Source organism: Lissotriton helveticus, chromosome 7 (genome assembly GCF_964261635.1).
Source record: "Lissotriton helveticus chromosome 7, aLisHel1.1, whole genome shotgun sequence".
Taxonomy (NCBI): Eukaryota; Metazoa; Chordata; class Amphibia; order Caudata; family Salamandridae; genus Lissotriton; species Lissotriton helveticus.
The window spans coordinates 1358147895-1358168002 of record NC_136068.1 but is presented as its reverse complement, the minus strand read 5'-3'; the positions used below and the strand labels follow the sequence as shown (position 1 = coordinate 1358168002).

The following is a 20108-nucleotide window of genomic DNA, read 5'->3' as shown; positions in this document are numbered from 1 at the left end:
TCCGAATCCTCTGCAAAATGCACACTGATTATCTTCTATATCCCTACGTCCAGAGTAGGGAGTGGGTGTGCGGTCCTTTGGGGGTGGATTTCTAGGGGCGATTGATTGATAGCTCCCCCTGTGTAGTTCTTTCCCGACTGCCACCCCTTGTATCTGGGCTATCATCACCCTTTCTTTCAAATCTTTCTTCTTTCTCTCGGTTGCCCTATCATTCTCATTCTTTTGGTGTTCGTAGTACTGAGCCATTTGGAGGATAGCGGCGGGTTTGGAGGCCCCCCAACTACTCTCGCTCGTTTGTAACTTTTCGGAAACTTCTCGTGACAGACCCTTTACGTAGTTTTGTACAAATAGGTGTTGTCCGGTTGCGGTGGTCATGTCTTGGCCACTGTAGTCGGAGAACACTGTTTCAAATCGGGAGAAGTATTCTGATACGTCTTCCTGGGGTTTCTGACGGCAAGCCGTGACTATTGACCAATCTACCTTTTTCTCTGGGATCAAGGTTTTTAGCTTCTGAACTATTTTGTCCGGAAGTTCCAGTATGTCTTTTATCGGCATCCTTCCGGGCTCTCGTCGTCTATCTAGCTCACTGAGTTGATTCCAGGTATGTCCGAACAGATCTGTGTGTTCGGCTTTCCGGATTTGCTTCCACACGTCAGCCGGCAGACATAACCCGAAAAACAAATCAATGTCTGCTAGAGTCATTATCGTTGAGCCCAAGGCTGTGCCTAATTCGGTGTAAAATGCTGTCGGGTTCTTTCTTAAATCAGGCAAGGTTTGCCTAAAGGTTAAAATATCTTGTCGATCCCATGGTTGGTAAACCCAATTGTACACAACCCTTCCTTTTGCATCTGCGTGGTTGATATCGTCGTTTGTTCCCTGACCTCTTGGGGGAACCCAGTAGGGGGCGGCTTCTCTGATAGGCATCATAGTGTTGGCTACTTCTAAAGGGGACTCAGCCGTTTCAGGGACTGTGATCTTAACCTCTGGTTTCTGTTCCGTGAGGTGGCGGAAGACCTCAAGCGTTTGCATGAAGAGGTCCGTCACATCATGCTCAGTCCCATCTCCAACATCGATCTTTCTATATAGAGCCGTCAGCTTAGCAGGACCCTTAGTTTGATACCTATCCTCATATGCGTTCAGGGTGTGGTAGCTGAACCGTAAAATGAAATGCCGTCTGTGGCTACCGGCATGTGAATTGTGCATATCCATCGTATATTCTTCGCTCTCTTTCCGTTCTACCAGTGTCTTTGCTATCTTGTCAATCCCATCCCGCTCGTCTTTGCTCAACCTATTTGGTCTGGCCGTTAGCTGCTTGCTAGTCTCGAGTTCATCTGATGTTGTTACCACTGTGGCCGGTGCGACGGCCGTAAGAGCCGGGGCACTAGCGCTAGGGTCACCCTCGCCCGCACTCAGAACTGGTAGGTGCTGTGCCAGAGGCTGGCAGGGGGCATAAGGAGGGGGCATGTAGATAATCGGAGGACCTAGCAGTAACTCGTCGTTTGCCCGTTGTTTGGAGGGCATCTCTGGGTAGAGCGTAGAGGGGGTCCTAACAGGGCATTGGCCTGTCGACCCTGATTCTTGCGTTTGTCTAACTTCCTCTCTCCTTCTTATCTCTTCATCTAGTTCCTTCGCTGCCAGGTGGGCTGCCTTTCGTAACTCTTTCCCTATTCTTACTTCTTCTCTTTTCCTTCGTTGCTCTGCTTCTTTGCGCCACATGCCGATACTATCGAGCATGGTGGGTGTTACCTTATTTATTTTAACAGCTGCTTCTAACGCTTTTATTTTATGATCATCAAAGGAACCTATCAGTGGCCACTGACTTTCGGGGTCCTTTTTTGTATATTTATGCCATAACTTAATAAGCTATAGCGACTAGTCCTTGTTTAATGAACATGTCCTTATTAGGGGTGCCTTCCAATGGAGCTGGATGGTTCATCTCTAATAAGCGGTCCGGGTTGTTCCAACTACCAATCAGTGGGGAGAAGACAGGCATGACAGATTACAACGGGGGACAAAGGTCCGCACTACCTATCTCTCACTGTTTGCAAAGACTAGACAGAATATGGCTATTCTACGTTATTTGCAAGCAGAGAACCTCAGAAGAACTATACTCCAAACAATCTATGTTCGGACAATCAATCAGTGGGGAGAAAAATAGGTACGACAGATTACAATGGGGGACAAAAGTCCGCGTTACCTACCCTTCACTATCCGCAAAGGGAGATAGAATATTCCTATTCCTCCCCGTTTGCAGGCAGCGAATATCTCAAAGAGCGACAATGCAAATACTAGTATTTCAATCAATCAAACAATCAATCAATTCGTAATTTGTCGTGTGTCACGACCTTACCCGGACCGCATGGACAGTTTCTCGTCTTCCGCCTCCAGCGCCCGATCGTCCTCTACTCTCTGCTGCTACCGTGGCACTCCTGATGGTTCCCAGTCAGGACCGTAGATCACTCGGGAGAGGTCTGCTTGGAACCAGTGAAGTTCGGATGATCGGCTGTCAGACGAGGGTCTATCGGACAGGAGCTCTCCCGATCGTTGCAGTCGTTCACTCTGTCGTCGGGACCTCTCCCACTGGATCCACGTGTCGCTGATGGGCCCCACGTTTGGGACGCCAATTGAGGAAAGTCAGGAAAATGGTCAGGCGATTTAGTCGGTGTTTCTTAAGTAATTTTGCCCGGCGTTAAACGCCTCTAATACCATACGAAGTTTATCAAATAAAGAGGCGGGCACTGGAGACAGGAAGACAGGAAACAAGTTTTATTCCGACGGAGCAGAACACATCAGATCGGACAACAAGGTATCGTCTCGAGGTGCTCTCTAGCAGCCTCTCTGAGGCCTGGCCTTTTATACACTGGTTTACGACATGTGACCGCTCTTTATTACAATAAAGACATTGTGAAGTAGTGAAAAATGACATCCCCGGTACCCCCCAGTTCCGGCTCATTCCAACACGTGGCTACAGTAGAGGTCCTCACCCCCCCATACAATAGGAGGGGGCTATCACGCAGCTGAGTGTTTTGCCGATTCCTTTGGAATGTGTGCGCCTGATCGAATCTCAAGGGGTGGGGAGGTCATGATCAATAGTAGCTTCTTTGAAGAGGGTCGAGTGCATACAGTAGTGGGCAATAAACTGTATTCTCAGGCCAAGGGATGACCAGCGGTCCGTACAGACAATCGGGCTCAGAGGAAGGGGTCATCAAAGGAGAGGTATTCATGAAAGAAAGGATCAGTGTGGACAATCGAGCGTAGAGGGAGGGTTTATCAAAAGAGGGGTATTCATGAAAGGAAAGGAGGTGTTGGTCAGGCGCGGGGTGTGATTCCCAGAGATAGAGTCATGCGGAAGAGGAGGGTTCATGACTTGTGCATGTGAGCGCGGGGGCAGCCAGGGTGCATGGGGGATGCTTGCAGGGTCAGGGAAGTGCGCTGATGATCGATCGTGAACAGGGAGACCATGGTACCTAAAATGGCTGTCGTGTATGTTCATACGTGGGTCTGAGGAATGGACAAGATGGCGCAGATGATGTTCAGTTCACAAACTAAAATTCCACAAAACTACCAAGCCAATTCTTATACTGGGAAGGAAACAAGCTTCCATCACCACCCCCTTTTTCCAAAATCACAGAACAGACCCCATGCACCCAGAACAGACCACCTGGCACACAGAACAACCGGCCCCCTGGCACACAGAACAACAGACCACCCCAGGCACACAGAACAACCGGCCCCCAGGCACACAGAACAACAGACCGCCCCAGGCACACAGAACAAGAGACCCCCAGGAACACAGAACAAGAGACCCCCAGGAACACAGAACAAGAGACCCCCAGGAACACAGAACAGACCCCCCACACACAGAACAACACACCCCCCACACACACAGAACAACACACCCCCATACACACAGAACAACAGACCCCCAGGCACACAGAACAACAGACCCCCATGCACACAGAACAACAGACCCCCGGCACACAGAAAAACAGACCCCCAGGCACACAGACCAACAGACCCCCAGGCACCAAGTTCCCTATTCCTATTGAGTAGCAGTTCATGTTAGTAAACGGAACGCATGTCACGTCGAATCGGACAGCTGGAGAAAATCAGATCGGGTGTGCCCTCAGTCCTGGTGACAAGGCCACACATTGGTGTGTCTGTGTTATTCATCAGGACAGCGACATGTGGCACACATGACATATCACACCCAGTGTCTACATACTGCTAGCACTGGGACGTGTCTATAGATTAAGGTTGTACAATAAAGCTTTTGTTCTAAAAAAACAAACAAAAAAAAAACGGGCAAGACAGATTACTTTTGCAGTTTTGTACAAAGCGAACTCTTCCCGAAGGTATTGGAGAGTTTTACATTACAGACAAATTCATTTTTGATAGGCGCGGAGAGATTTATTAAATGGTGTACCCAGAATGGCATGAGGTTGAGCCAAGGTCGAGAATCGAAGCTTGGTTCCTCGTTGCAAAGTCGGTAGCTCTGGCTCTTACGCCACATCCTCTCACAACTTCTAACCGAAAACAGCCTACAAGGATACGCCTGAACATATTTTAGTCAGTTTGGCGCTAATTAAATTAAAAGAGTCTATGTGGTATAAGAAAGATTTTTCGCTGCCATAAAACACACCGGACCGGGTAATACATTTGGTTAAAACGTAAACAGCTGCACGGAAACAATAGTTGCTCTACGTACTCGCCTAAAAATGCCCGGATTTGGTCTTGACAGTGCGCCAGGTAGGTGCCCCAGTGCAGAGTGGAGTTAGAGACGAGCAGCAAGCGTTTCCTCGACCCCATTGTCCGCGCGCCGACCGACCCTGCAGGAGAGAAAGAGGGAAGCTGTCAGGCTGCCTTCGGGGGAAGCAAGTAAATGCCCGCCTTTACTCCTGACACCTTCCGAGCGGTGGACTATCCAATCCTGGCGCTGCATGCAGCGCCAGGATTGACTAGGGGGGCACATTTACTACTCGCCCTTTTTCAACCTGTTTTCAGCGGCGGCGCTGCTGTAAGAAGCAGCACCCCCCTTGGTCCCTCTCTATGGGGAAAGTCTAGCGCGCATGCTCGAGCAAGGTGGCACCTCAACTTGTCATGCGCAGAACTGCTGCAGCGGAGTGTGGACTGTCACTCAAGCTGCAGCAGCCCAGCCAGCCCCACCCCCTGCACACTCCCGATTGAGTCGGGTGTGTCCCACTCCCGGCGGATTCCCGGCCGGTAGCGCTAATAACACAGAGCGGTAATTATTGCCAAAAATACCACGGTGCGTCCATGTGGCTTAGTGGGGCTACGCCCCAATGGACGCACCGCGCCCACATATATATAACAAACTCAGTTTTTGCCACACTCTAATTTTCTTACAAAGTATCGAGACCAGGTTGCTTCACATGAAAGCGGGCCGCATTGACACAGAAAAGGAACAAATGGTGTTACGCAAAATGATGAGGCCCCCCCTGAAGAATGTGTCGAGGGGCGGCAGAGACTCTCCATATGTAACAGATATTCATAGTCCTGAGGTTGAATAAAGGTCACTGAAAGAGTGGGGAACATACTACACTGCAGGGGCCAGTAGTATATGTTTCACTCTGTCACGTGCTAGTGCTAAACCTGATCAGGAACCATCTTTTTTTTTTTTTTTTTTTTTCTTAAAGTCAAACACACCACATTTTGCACTGCCCCTCGTAATGGGGCGCAGCACATGATCTTATCTCTCTAATCACCTTCCTGTCCGAGGTGCATAAATCGATATAGGGTGCACAGTGCACATCTGGGCCTGTTTTACATATAGGGCGCACTGTCCTTGTTTGCGCTACGTCTCACCTTTTATAGGTGCGCAGAGTTCAAACCGAGACTGTGCGCCCTATTCCAGTGAATGTGGTGCCCCTAGGGCAGCCGCAAGCTTGTGCTGCCCTGGGGAACCCGTTTGCACTTTCAAGAAGGGTTAGATATTCCCCTACAGGCGGATGCAGGGAGTGACTGGGATGTCTAACCCCTCTATAGGGCTACCCTCAGGACGCTTTGCAGTGCACCCTCTAAGGGCATGTTTGTAGCATGAGCCGGGAAGCGCAGCAGACCAATGGACACCCACGGGGAACCCCCTCCCGGCAGCGAAGCGGGAACGAGATCGTGAGGCAATAATTTGAAAACCACCCAATGGGTAACCGGGGTGCGGCCAGGGACAGAGGGTTAAAGGAGGGACAGGGGTCCCCCCCCTCCACCCCAAAAACCATACTTGGGAGTACACAGACCTCGCCACCGATTGTTATAGATGCCAGCAGTAGCGGATTCCTTCCAGCTTTCTACGTTCGCCGGAGCAACAAAGCAGCAGCGTTCAACGTCCAGAGTGTCTGAGTGCGGGGATCTTCACGGCGCCCCCAGGCTTCAGCGACTGCCATCCAGAACAAGATCGGAGAGGTGCACCATCTGCCTACACGCCAGGAGCGAGAGAATCGGGCTCACAGACGCATCCACTCGTAGCGGGCTTCCACCACTGTTGAACCGTGCTCCATGAAACCAGCGTGCCTCCAGTAGTCCCGCCTCCCCCTGCCAGTTGCATCCGGAGGGAAACTGTGACTGTTCCAGTCTCTCTCCGTCAGGCGGGCAGGCTCGGCTCCACGAGGCTCGTCCCTTGGAGTGCAGCGTGAGCCTACCTGGGAATGCGGAATCTGGGCCGGCAAGCCCCCAGCAACCCCCCTCCTGCAAGCGGCGGCCTCCGGAGGAGAAGAGTGTGTGCATGAATGCTTGGTGAATCAGCGGGAGGTGGGGCCGGCAGCGTCTGAGCGATCCTGGGCACATCACATCTTAAAATGGCCACATCTTAAAGCGGCAAGAGCCTTCTTTGAGAAAGCGGGCCCCACAAGCGACAGCTGTGTGTAGCTGGGCAATCGGCAGGGCAATCCCGATTTCTTTTAAATCCCAGGGAACCATTTACATCACACAGAGGGGCTGTAACGGCTGACACTTCACAGCTGACTGTACAGACTGTGTGGGGCTCAGGCAGGCACTCCTAAGAAGAAAAGTCAGCAATTTAATTATCGTCGTCCAAGTCTTGGGAAGGGGTCGGAGGGGAGCAGTCACTCCATCTTTGCATCGTCCCCTTCCACTGCAAGGAGAAGCAACTAGCCAAATGGCAAGGAGAGTCAGCGGCTGGCGCGTTTCCAGGACGGTGAGGAACAACTAAGGTCAGGCAGGGAAAGGGACTCCGAGCCGACTAAGGATGACAACCTGGCGGCGATGTTGGAAACAGACAGGGCCTTGATCGCAATGAAAGGGAAGAGATGGGTGGAACGGCAAATGGGCAATGGGGCTGGTGGAGGACCAGCCACAAAACCCAAGGTGGGTGACTAGGCAGTGGCTGAGCCACAAGGGAAGGGCCATGCAGCCAAAACGGTGGCCCCTCCAGGTGAAAGATCACCCAACAAAAAGAGAACACCCTGCAGCCACTGGAAAAGGAGACCACAGCATCTGCACCTAAGTGAAAACAGGCGGTGAAGGGCAATGCAGCTCCACACAAACAGCCAACTAAAGTGGATGTCAAGGAGCTAGAGGGCATCAGCTGCAGCAAATCTGAAGAGGGACCTGTAGCCACAATGGCGTCCCCCAGACGAGGCAAGAGCACAGCAGACAAGAATAGCAATGGTGAGGAAAGTGTGCTGTGAAAAGGGGCAGGGTGGCTAACCCAAGGCGGACTGGGTAGTATTGCCAACTTTGGGACACAGCTAGGGGTAATTAACTCCACAGCGCAGAGACCGTGGGTTTTCCCCTACCATTGGCAGGCCAGTGCAGGGACTGGCCCTAGAGGGGGGATTCCAAGGTGAGGAATTGGGGCCCCCCAACAATCCAGCAGATGGGCAGCCACTTCCTACCGCTCATGCCATGGTGGCCACTAGGATGTGGAAGGTTTCACAAGCCACATGGTAGCCGCCAGGGATGGGGTGGGAGCACATGAAAGCAATTTTCGTCCATCAGGGTATAGAGGGAAATTTGAGAACACTCAGGGCACAAGGTACAAGAGTACACCTGGGGGGGAAACCCGGGAAAGGACGCACAGCCACATGCTGTAAATTTGACAAGGATGAGTGCAAATGGGGACAGGCCTGCAGGTTCTGGCACTGTTGTGGAAATTGCGACGCACCCACCCAGTTATCCACAGTAAACAGCCTAGAGGTGTGAGAGATAGTGACAACAATAGAAGCAAGAAATGGAGAGGTGACACTGGGAGGGGAGAGAGCAGGCACCAATGAAAGCAATACCCACCCCCATAAGAGTCCAATGATACCCTACAAAGGCAAAGTGGCCCCAAGAATTAGCTGGGACTTAAAATCTGTGAGAGGCAACCCCGAAGTGGGCAGGCAAAAAGTGCAGAAAGAGGTCAAGCTAGGGAAGGTAGCGGGTCCTTTCCACGAGCCTCGACTGGAGGACTTGATGCTATCCCCACTAGGAGTGGTGCCAGAAAAGAGGCAGGAAAATATCACCTCATACACCACCTATCCTACCCGGAGGGTGCGTCGGTGAATGTCTGTCTGGATCTAACTTGCTGCTCAGTGTCCTATGCATCGCTGACTGAAGCAGTGGACCAGATTAGACAAATGGGACAGGGTACGCTGCTAGCAAAAATAGACATATAGGCGGCTTTCCAGTGCACCCCAACAGCTACCACCTACTGGGTTTTCAGCTGGAGGGGGCATACTACTATGACAAATGCCTGCCTATGGGTTGTGGAATTTTATGTGCCAATTTTGAGGCCTTCAGCATCTTCCTGGGATGGGAATTGATAGCCTAAAGTCATTAAAGGCTCCTGGTCCTGATCGAATTCCAGGTGACATATAAATCCGAATCTCAGCTTTGGGCCAGTTATGTAAACCTCTAATCGACTGCGATCTCAGCTGAGGGTGAGATCCCAGATAACTCGAGGGGTGCGGAAATAATCCCTCTTTATGAGAAGAGTGATGCTGGTTGTCGTATTAACTATAGGCCTATTAGCTTAATTGGCAACCCTTAGAAAGTGTTTTCCAGGCAGGCTCTTGATAAACTGCAATCCTGGATAGATGAAGATTAGATACTGTCCCCTCTCTGGTAGGGGTTCCGCGTAAAAACTTGTACCTCAGACCATGTTTTCAAGTTGTTAGGTCTCGCCTAGCAATGGCGTAAGCGATGCTCTGAAAGATATTAAGTAAAGGGGCTTTTAAAAGTGCTCCCAAAGGCTGCAGGCGGATCGGGTACAGTACATGTGCGCCGGGCGCGCGCACCATTTTTCAGCCTGCAGCCTTTAGGAGCACTTTCGCGGACGCTTTGATGTTCAGTGAGCCGTGCGGCCACTGAGAACATCAAAGCTGCAGCGAAAGTGATCACCATTTGCGGCGCACCACTCGCGTGCTTCCCCCCCGCCCCCCATCACTTTCCCTGCTGGCATTCCCCCCTCCCTTCTCACCCAGTCCTTGTTATTAATAGTACATAATAAACTTATAACTGTCCATGCGCCAATAACAGTCCCCATTCTTCTCTTAAATCCAGGTGACTTGTAAGCAAACCGTGTGACCATTTTCACCCTTTTAAATGTGCCCAAATCTCAAACCCCTGTTATTCTCATCTATCCTAAATTCACTTTAACACTTATGAAGACCACCCGAGATAACAAATGAGTCGACCAAGCAACTCGTTAGTCTTCTTCGTGCATTTTTATTGTCTCTCTCTTCTTGCTTCATGACAGCCTCGTTCACTCGTCCCTCACTCTCTAAATCGAGTGTGCCATACTTGGTTTAAATACTCATATCGTGTTTAAAACTACTGCCCCTTTATATACTGGGCCTTGACTTCCCCTAAATAGACCCTCGTGTTACAGACCCGCATCCCTTCTTGACCTCTTTTCGTTTGTAAACCAGACCACTGAGGCTCGTCAATAGCGATGCATTATCACTTTAAACTCTATGCAAACTCACCTGCTAGTACCGGCCTGGAGGGCGCTATCTTGATCCGGAAGCTGTTCCCGCACGTTGGGTGAAAGGTTGACATGGAGGCATCAGAAAGGAACACGTAGTCATTTACAAAGCATCCCTGGCTCGTGTCCGCACAAGGGACCGCCCCAAAATTGTGGAGTTTTCATTGTTTAAGATTGCTCTCCATGGGCCGTTCAGTCAGTATTTAATACAAGTTTCCTTAGAGCAACTGGGCGAAATGTGTACTTTCCAGCACAGGCGCGCATAATCTATTCGGACCGACGAAAGAAAAGAGGAACCCCACTTTTAAACGAGCTATTGCGATCACAGAGACTCCACAAATTTGTATATACTAACCCTCCCCCCCAAAAAAAACCAGCATTTACAATAGCCTAGGTCTCACACACACACACAACCACCCATACACACAACCACACACACACACACAACCACACACACACAGCCAGACACACAACTGCACACACAACTGCACCCACAACCACACACAACCACACACCCACACACACAACCACACACACACGACCACACACACACCACGCACAACCACACACACACACAACTGCACACACACACACACAACCACACACACAACCACACACAACCACACACACATAACCACACACACACACACAACCACACACACACAACCACACATACAACCACACACACACACACAACCACACACACACACAACCACACACACACAACCACACACACACACAACCACACACACACACAACCATACACACAACCACACACACACAACCACACACACACAACCACACCGTCAGTGCACACTTTCACCAGGCACAGACACCATCAGTCGGCAGTGCATGCTTTCACCGGGCACAAACACCACCAGCCGTCAGTGCACACGTTCACCGGGCACACAAATACCACCAGCCGTCAGTGCACTCTTTCACCGGCACACACACCACCAGCCGTCAGTGCATGCTTTCACCAGGCACACACACCACCAGCCATCAGTGCACAATTTCTACAGGCACACACACCAGCAGCCAACAGTGCACACATCTATTGTTAACGCATCCACAATTAACTATTGTAGCAATTGCAGTATTGCGCACTTTACTTTTAAACATATTCATCTAAAGTGCAGCATGCCACCATTGCTACAAAAATAAATACACATTTTTTGGCCTACAATTTATGGACCTTTGTTGCAATTGGTGTTGCAATATTTAGCAATGCCAATAGCTCAAACCTAATTAATGCGAGACCTATTGCATTGCAAATGCTTGTTTCTTTTATACTGTAAGCACGTACTGCTCAACAGCCAAAAGCTATCTGTGGCAATTGTAGATCTCCGCTCAGCGTTTGATCTTGTCCCACAAGAATTTATGGAGAGTGCTAGCAAACATGGGGGCTCCTAATGGCCTAATTAATAGTTTAATTATGCTACATGAAAGAATTTGCATACAGGTCCTGTGGGGCAACAAAGGCGAATTGACGAATCTTCTTTAAATATTTTGCAGGTTCCGGCAGGGGGCATTCTTGTGACTACTCAGTTTACTTTGTATGTTAATGACGAGGTAGATGAACTGCGAAAATTTGTGTGTGTAAATGACTCACTTTCTTTGAAAGGGAACAAATGCCCATTTTGCTTTTCGCATTTTATTCTCTGCTTATTTCAGAAACGCCCATAGGCCATCTGAATTCCTGGAGTTCTGCAGGGCTAGGGGCCTGGAGTTGAACGCAACAAAATCTAAATATATGGTTTTTGGCAAGGATTTACCCAGACCTTGTCCAGTTAGGGCTGGAACTGACATGTCAGATAGGGTGTATATCTTTGATTACTTGGGAGTAACTTTATCAGAAAAAAATAAATGTGATTCCCAAATGAATAAAGGCTCCCTTTTAATATTTTATCGACCTAAAGCTCTACATCATTTCTTTAAAAGGACACACACTCGTTCAATCTCACCAGCCATAGAAGCGTACTGCGCCAAGACTCAGAGTGCAGCATTATTTGAAGCTGACGTCTGTGGTTACACTGACATCTAGAAGCTGGTTGTATAATTTCATAAGGTCATTGGTTTCAGTTCCAGCCAGCACTCCCCTTATCCCACTCTATTATGACCTAGGTTTTAGGCATGTATTCGACCAGGCCCAACCAAAGCCACTCTTATATTGGATATGCATCTGGTCGACTCCTTAGCTATCTGACTGCAGAGAATCTTTAGGAGACTTATTGAAATTGGATCATGCTATAAAGGTTCCTTGGCTGAGAATTATCTTTAGTTGTAAGAAATTTGCTCTATGTAAATTATAGGATAGCCCTGAACAAATTTGAAGACCGATAATTTGGTTTTAAAGTCGACCTATTGGTCTTATGTACATAAGCAACAAACTACTAGGAGTAACCTGGGGCAACTGACTGACCAGTTACTGGAATAAGTAACATTATTCCTGGCTTTTCAACATTTCCTGGAAACTATTACACCGCCTCTTGCTAAAAGCCTTTATTTTAAGGTTCAGATTCGGCTGCCTACCTCGAAGAACATTTAGTAGTAACTGGAAGAAAACCCCGTTTTCTGTTTGCCCTTCCTGCGGCTCGGACCCGGAGACAGTGGAACATTTTTTTTTTATCGCATGCCCTGGGTATCGTGGCACGCGCCGAAGATGGCTGCGCCCAGTCTCTTTTGAATATGGGGGTTGTCCGTTGCTTACAGGCACAGCGAATTCTGAAACTGATACATCTGGCCCTATTGTGTTCTCAGTCGCTTCCTGTTAAATGTCTAGTCTAGCTCAAACGTGAGAAGTATTTGAAACAAACCTCAATTACAGTAACGTGATATGGAGTAAGCTGCCTTGCTCGTTGTATTATAAACACTGTGCACTTTGTTTTTAAAATAAACCCAAAGGAAAGGAGTTCATGCATTTTTAAAGGGCAATATCGGTGTTTTTAGAATTCCTATGCTTGTATCCTCTATCTTGTCCAGCACTGTACTTTTACAATTCATCCTGGCTCATTGTGCACTAAGTTTGCAAATACCGGGTCCAGTTATCTACCAAACTATTAATGCACTGTATTATTACTGCAGAATACAAGATGATCTATATAAATTTAGCTGTTTTACGCGTGCAGAAAATCACCTGGACTTGGGCACAGCATTTTAGTAAATGTTAGCTACTTTTTAAATGACTGTTGTTTTACAATGCAGCAATAGTGTGCTATGTCAGTTTGGGATGTTTTTAATTGTATATTTTGATGGTAAAAAAATACTGAAAAAAGTATCCTTGATTGATTTAGGTAATAAATTCAAGGTGTTCCGGAATGGGGGGTCCTCAAAATGTGTTACCCGAGGCCCCAAAAATCCTTACGATGGCATTGGGCTAGCTTCCAAAAGGAGAGCAAAAAGAAAGTCAAACTTGTGACCATATGATTGTTCTTGCACGTGTATTGTATTGTATTGTATTGTAATTGCATTTATATAGCGCTTACTACCCCTGACGAGGCGTCGAAGCGCTTTTTCGGCGGGTAGCACGCTACTCCGGGACCCACAGAGGATTAATGTTGAATTAGTATAGTGAAACATGCAAGTACATTTTAAGTGGTAGATAGGTTAGTCAGTTATTTGGATTTGGAATGATAGCAGAAGGATAGAGTAGGACAAAGGTTTGTATTTATTTATCGCTCGCTTGTTGTCGCATGCTATTCAGGGAGCCTATAAAGGATTAGTGGTGAATTAATATGGTGAAATATGAAGTAATTTCAGTGGTGGATATTAGTCTGTTACTTGGAGTGAGAAGGATAGCGGATGGATAAAAGGGTAAGAAAGATTTGCATTCATATAGCACTTGTTACCCCTGATGGGTGTTGAAGCGCTTTTCTGGCGAGTAGCACGCCACTCCGGAACCCATAAAGGATTAGTGTTGAAAGTTAGTATAGTATAAATATGAAGTAATTTGAGTAGTAGATATGTTATTCAGTTATTAGTATAGTTGAATATGAAATATGGAATTTGAGAAGTGAACATGTTACTAGTCTGTTAATTTTGATTGCAAAAGGATAGTGGAGGGATAAGAGTGAAGGATTTTTTATTTTTTTTTATTTTTTATAAGTCTTAGCAGTAGGAAGAGGCTTTTGGATGAGTAAAAAGGAGTTTTGGAGGCAAGGAGTCAGAAGGCAGCATTTCTGGCCCTAGTCCCGACCAGTCTCGAACAGGCCCAAACAGGCAACTACCCTTGTCCTCTCCACCCTTAGCAGGCCCAAACAGGCAACTACCCTTGTCCTCTCCACCCTTAGCCTCGACGCCCGGGCAGAGACGCCCTAAGCCTGGCCTTTTTTGTAGCCCTAGCAATCAGGTGACCCCTTCAGCCAATGGGAACCCTAGCCCTAACACTATCCAATCACAACACTAGCCCTAACATCTAGAACCAATAGGAGACCAGGACCTTGCAGCCAATCTTAGCCCTAGTCCAAGCACCCAATCAGTTCAAAAACCCTGATCACAACATCCAATAAAGGCATTAGCCCTACCACTAGTCCCAACACAAGTCCAAGCAGCCAATGGTACAGGTAGCCCTAGTCCCTACTTCCAATAGAAAGCCTAACCCTACTCTTAGCCCCACAACTGGTCCAACAACCAATAACACCAGAAGCACTAAATAGCTACTTCCAATTAAAGGACTAACCCTAGCCATAGTCCCACCCTACTCCCAACAACCAATAACATAGGAAACCCTAGTCCCTACTTCCAATAGAAATCCTAACCCTAGCCTTAGCCCCAACCCTGCAATGATTGAATCACAGACCGAGAAACCAATCAGAAGCCTCAATAACCCAACCAATGACGACATTAACTCTAACCCAATAGAAACACCAGATACAACCAGATACAACCACCAATCAGTGTACAGATGTGCCAACCACTAGCACACCATATAAGGCAACCTCAGACAAGGTTTGCTGGCCAGGGAGTTGGAAGCTGCTTGCTCCTGTTCAGAATCTCCTAGGAGACAGACAGGCTCAATCCACAACTTTGGACTTCAACAGGTAAAGGCTTCACTAACTCGAAATCTAACAATACTGTTTGAATAAAGCTTTACTCCCCCTGCTGGCCAAAAAACGAAGTGCACAGGCCCCAGTAAATACAGTTTAAACAGCTCACAGAAGCCCCCTCTGATGTAGAAAATCCCTCTTGCTGGGGGGTGGGGGGGGACGCAGGGGGGCTGGCCTCACTGGTTTGTGAGCACAAAATGGTGGCTGGGGGTGCACTGTTTGAGCACACAGGCCTAAGCACAGAGCAAAGGAGACATTTGGAGGGAAAACAGATTTGTCACCAAGGAATGAGAGGGACACACTACAGAGGTTGGACTGCAAATCCCACAATTCAACACACTAAATGCAAACAATCATGGGCAGGGAAAACCACACATTCAAAACACAACCCAGGTGATAAAATATGCAATTACAGGCAGGCTAAAACTACAATTTTTAACTGTAACAGCCAGAGGCATAGACAGTAAACACAGAAAATGAAAATCGTTTTTTAAACAACTTTTTGTCTTGGGAAGAGACAGCACTAGTCTGTCTCCTTACCACTTCCTGGACTCTGCTCACTGCAATCTGCAATCTGGGGAACATGTAGTAGGAAAGTTTAGGCTTTTGCAGAGTTCTCAATGAAAAATACAACACTTGTACTTTCAACAGAGTACTCCATATATAACATGGGCACATGACTAATGTCCATCAGGTTGACATTTGTGGCTGAGGGCAAGGAAATGCAAAAGTCCATTAGCACATGAAACGTTTTCGCTTCTCCTTTTCCTCTTCGGAGGAACCTTTTCAACTCCAGCCCCTTAAACATGCAGGTGTTTCCTCGCTGTTCCCTTAAAAACAGATGTACAGTTGTGTGGAATTCCATGGTGGACAAAAAACCTGTACATTTTGGAATGTCAACAAGTAAAGTTGCAGGTGATCCAAAACCCACAAACTCCACAGTCATTGTTACAAATGGATTTACAATTCTGGAAAAAGTTACCATTGGAGCACATCATTATTTGTGAATCTGGCCACTGGTCCAGCCTCTCGGGGAAGAAGGTTCCTTCAAGAAGTTGCTGCAGATTTTTCAATCAGAAATTGGAATGTTATATTCCTGCATGATATTTAGCTTTCACTTCGGGTTTGCTCTCACTGTAACTTGATATTTAGCATATATAATTTGGCTTTACTCCCTCTAACGCTATTTGTTCTTACAGTTAAAATTAGAGCATGGCTTGTAAATATGAGTGGCATCCCTAACTGCAGTTTCTTAAATGTTGTGATTACATCTCAAATTCTTCACATCTTTCCATACAAAAATGTTACACAGAAGAATGCTACAGAGAGGTAAAGTAGCAGCCACATGGTGCCATCTAGGGGTAATGCAGGGTTAGTGTAAGAGGTCCAAATAATTACCTTAAGTGTAAACAATGCCCTTCCACAGGCGTAATACTGTTTTACATAGAGCGCATACAATCTTTGAACTAATCCTAAGGCTACTGTGACATCACTATTCGACACTGAAGCACTAAATCTGTGTTTGTTAGATGACCCACTGTTAAACTTGGCATCTTTTGGCATGCTTCCCCAGAGTTTTTGCTTTCTGCACTCCCAGTTTTTACTCTGATTTTGCTGGCGTAGTGTTTTTGCGCACTTTTCGCACTGCTGATCAGTGGTAAAGTCCAAGTGCTCCTGTGGTCAAGTATGTTATGGATTGGTGTTTCCATGATTGGCTGTTTGGTTTTCTTGTCAGCCCTTAGTAAAGTGCACTGCCTGTGCCAGGGCCGGTGAATCAAATGCTACGCGTGGGCCTGCAGCATGGATTGTGCCACCCACGTGAGTAGCCTGGAAAAGGTACCTCACACCTGCCATTGCAGAGTCTTCGTGCAGTTTGTAACTGTCATGTCGGCTTGGCCCGTGCACACACTGGTCAGTCCTTAACCTTCCCTTTTCTTACATGTCAGGCACCCCTAAGGTAGGCCCAAAGTACCCCTGTGTACAGGGTGCAGTGTATGCGAAAGGTAGGACATGCCCTGGTGTGTGTGGCATGTCCTGATAGTGAATTACAGCCCATTTCGTTTTTCACTATTGCAAGGCTACTTGTTCCCCATAGGACAGAATGGGAAGTTTGTTTATAACATCTTATAAACATAACTGGCCCTGGGAACTAGGTGGCGAAATAAAATGTAGTAGGCCGAACTCAGAATCTAACAATGCATCTTTTAGTAAAGGTGATTTTTACATTCTGTGTTTGAAAATACCACTTTTAGGAAGTAAGTATTTTCTTGCTCAGTCATCCCGTGTGCCTCTGCTGTAATGGACTGCTCGTGCCAAGCTACCAAGGGGGTGAGCAAGAGTTATTTTAGGAGTGTTACTCCCTTATCCTGACTAGGAAAAAGGGTCCCATACTTGGACAAAGGTGCAAGCCCTTGCCAACTAGAGACCCCTATTTCCAAAACCCACATACCCTCTTCTCAGGGTGCCATTATCCATAATCTTGACTAAGATTAGGGACTAGGAATTTGAACGCCATAAGCTCTGCACTCTAGCTCATTGTTTAATTAAATTTGTGCTGGGACAAGGGCTCTTTGCTCCATTGCCTGCACATGCTATGAGTTGGTAGGACATCGACTATAGTGAGTTAGTCCATAACACCCTCTTGTACCCTTCCCTCGTCTTTAAGCTCCCCCACTGCTCGAAATTACTTTCTCAATCTCTATCCTTTGTGTAACTCTCCTAGCTTTCACCTCCCTTTTCTATTTTGTCTGTCTCTCTCTCTCTCTCTCACTCACTCACTCACTCTCTTCTCTCTCTTCTCTCCCCCCCCCCAATAAAGGGAACTTCAACCTAGGCAAAGTGATATTTTGGTGTCCCTTTACCTTCAGAATGAGGCAAAATGCACTTTTGTTTTAAGGGCAACCTGGTGCCTTTCTACTGGTGGTGCCCTAAATTACCTTGTCCTAGAGCGGATACTCCGTAAAGTGAAATGGAATAGTTTAAGCCTGCCACAACAGTCAAATTACACTGGGCACCAAATGGACATGCTTGTAGGCCTGTCCCTTTCAGTGCATCCCATCTCTTTTTACCTCCGGCTCTGCATCACTCTCCCTCATCGTCTCTGCCACCTTATGGCTTCCCCTGCATCCTTCTTCCTTCTACCTCCATTGTAAAAAAAGAAGTGCTGTGAGGCTAGAAAAATCGAAAGCATTCAAGGTCATTGAACTGTATAGTCTGGGTAGGCTTGGTGGTTCCTGGCTGCCATCTTATCTTGAAATGTATGTTTGCTAACTAATAGCACTGTTTGACTTTTCAATTATTGTTAGTTACCTGACCCAATTGGAAAAATGATGTCATAGTATCTTTTCTCTTTGTAGGCCGAAAGAGGTGATCATAAACATCACATTGTCCCCCTGCTTCACACGCTTATGTATGCAATCGTCAAGGTAAGGAAACACCATTTTATCAAGGTAGGGTATACACTTGTTGCTGTGACCCTAGTCAAATATGACCAGATATTCGAAACGTATACACATAGCATAGACACCGAATAGGATTTCAATTTGACCATTATCATGACACTAAAGAAGGAGTTTACTCCAAGGAATCGCCAACAATTAAAAGTAGGTCCAAACAGTTGTATTTATGTGGTAATAGCACATAGAAATTCAAGTGTAACTTTGGCACACTGATACAGTACCACCTGTGTAAGTTAAACTGCTTAGTAAGGAGTGATGCTAACCAATCCTGCACTGATATGATGGGAAGAATCCATTTCCTCTCGGGAACACAGGGCACTTGACACAGAGCATGCTGGAACAAGGCACGTCTGAGCCGGGTGACGCAGTGCATAAGCCTTATTCCATAGGCCACATCTGGCCCAGGTTGAGGCCGCACAGTCTCTCTACCCTGTGAGCACAAATGACTAATGGCAAGGCCGTGCATCCACTGTGTTCCTAACAGCACATCTGGCCACGGGTGAGGCACTGAGCCCGTTGTGGCTCTTAGAGCCAATCTGACCAATGGTGAAAAGCACACATTCTGTCTTCTTGACCTTTCCTTCCTGCCTCATGAAAGAGACAGGTGGAAAAGCATTTTTTAGTTGCAGGGAACGTGCTTACTTGCCCCCTTCTCAGAACTGGACTAGGTATTCCATTAACACAAATTTGTCAAGGTACATCAGTAGATAGCCAAAAACCAAGAATGTCTCATAAAACCAAGAAGATGTGGTCAACCTACCAGGCAACATAATTGTGGTCAACAAGGTTGCAAAGCCACCCCTTAAACTCGAGATACGTGATATTGTCTATTAAACTACTCTCATGGTTTTCTTTACTAAGCCACAGGGCGAGTTTCTGAAGGAATGTAGGTACTTTGTTTTGGTTCAATGTTATTTATCGAGTTTTAAATACAGTAAAGGGTGGTCACCGACTAGCGAGCACCATCTCACAAACGACCTCTTTCTTGGGATATCAAGTACATATGATGGGGGAGCCAATGCTAAGTCCAGTTGTCAACACTACCCCTGGTGCATTGGGGGTAAATTAGTAATTCCTCCTTCCTTGAGCTAGCATCTGTGTCGTTTCTTGCTGCCAGATCGGGTCGATCGGCAGTAGCTCTGCGGATGTTGCTGTACTAGTCGGTCAGTGCCAAAAGCCCCTGCAGACTCATAGCTGTATATTAATAGTAATAGGATCTGAGGTGGAAGCGTCAGCTGGTTAACTCCCTTCTACCGCACAGTCCCCTTGTGTTCATTGTACACCCTGTGGTTGCCAAGCAATTGTTCTGTCCCAGCACCAGGTGAGGATCTGAAACCTGCCTCCTTTGTGCTGCTTCAAAGGCATTTTCACTTCAGCTTTTCGGGGTTTTCTTGTCTGGAAAATCTCCTTCCTCCTTTCTTAGGCAAATTACCTTTTGTGCTGAAAGATGATTTCGACAAACTTAATGAGCGCGGTAAGAAGGCAGCGCTGGGCAGCCCGCCCCACTCTGAGCAAGAGCCAATGAAGGCCCTGTGGGAAAGGTCTGACTCCGCACTTGTCACATGAGACTACCGTGTTACGTTGAACCCAGCGTCCAGGGCACTGCCCTCTCTGTCTCCTCCCTAATGCAGACTTCAAGAAAAATTACATGTTTTTATTTAT

General features: G+C 47.3%; 1 protein-coding gene across 4 annotated transcripts in view; it reads left to right on the top strand.

Moving 5' to 3' along the window:
- The window catches only part of PIK3R6 (phosphoinositide-3-kinase regulatory subunit 6), a 745472-nt gene that overhangs the window by 418560 nt on the left and 306804 nt on the right, over nt 1–20108 (top strand). For 2 of the 4 annotated variants that reach the window (XM_078654671.1, XM_078654670.1), the window contains one exon: nt 18345–18413. The exons of the other annotated variants lie outside the window; for them this stretch is intronic. In XM_078654671.1, the coding sequence (XP_078510797.1) occupies nt 18345–18413 (69 nt within the window). The remainder of the gene's footprint in view (nt 1–18344; nt 18414–20108) is intronic. 4 annotated transcript variants of the gene reach the window in all.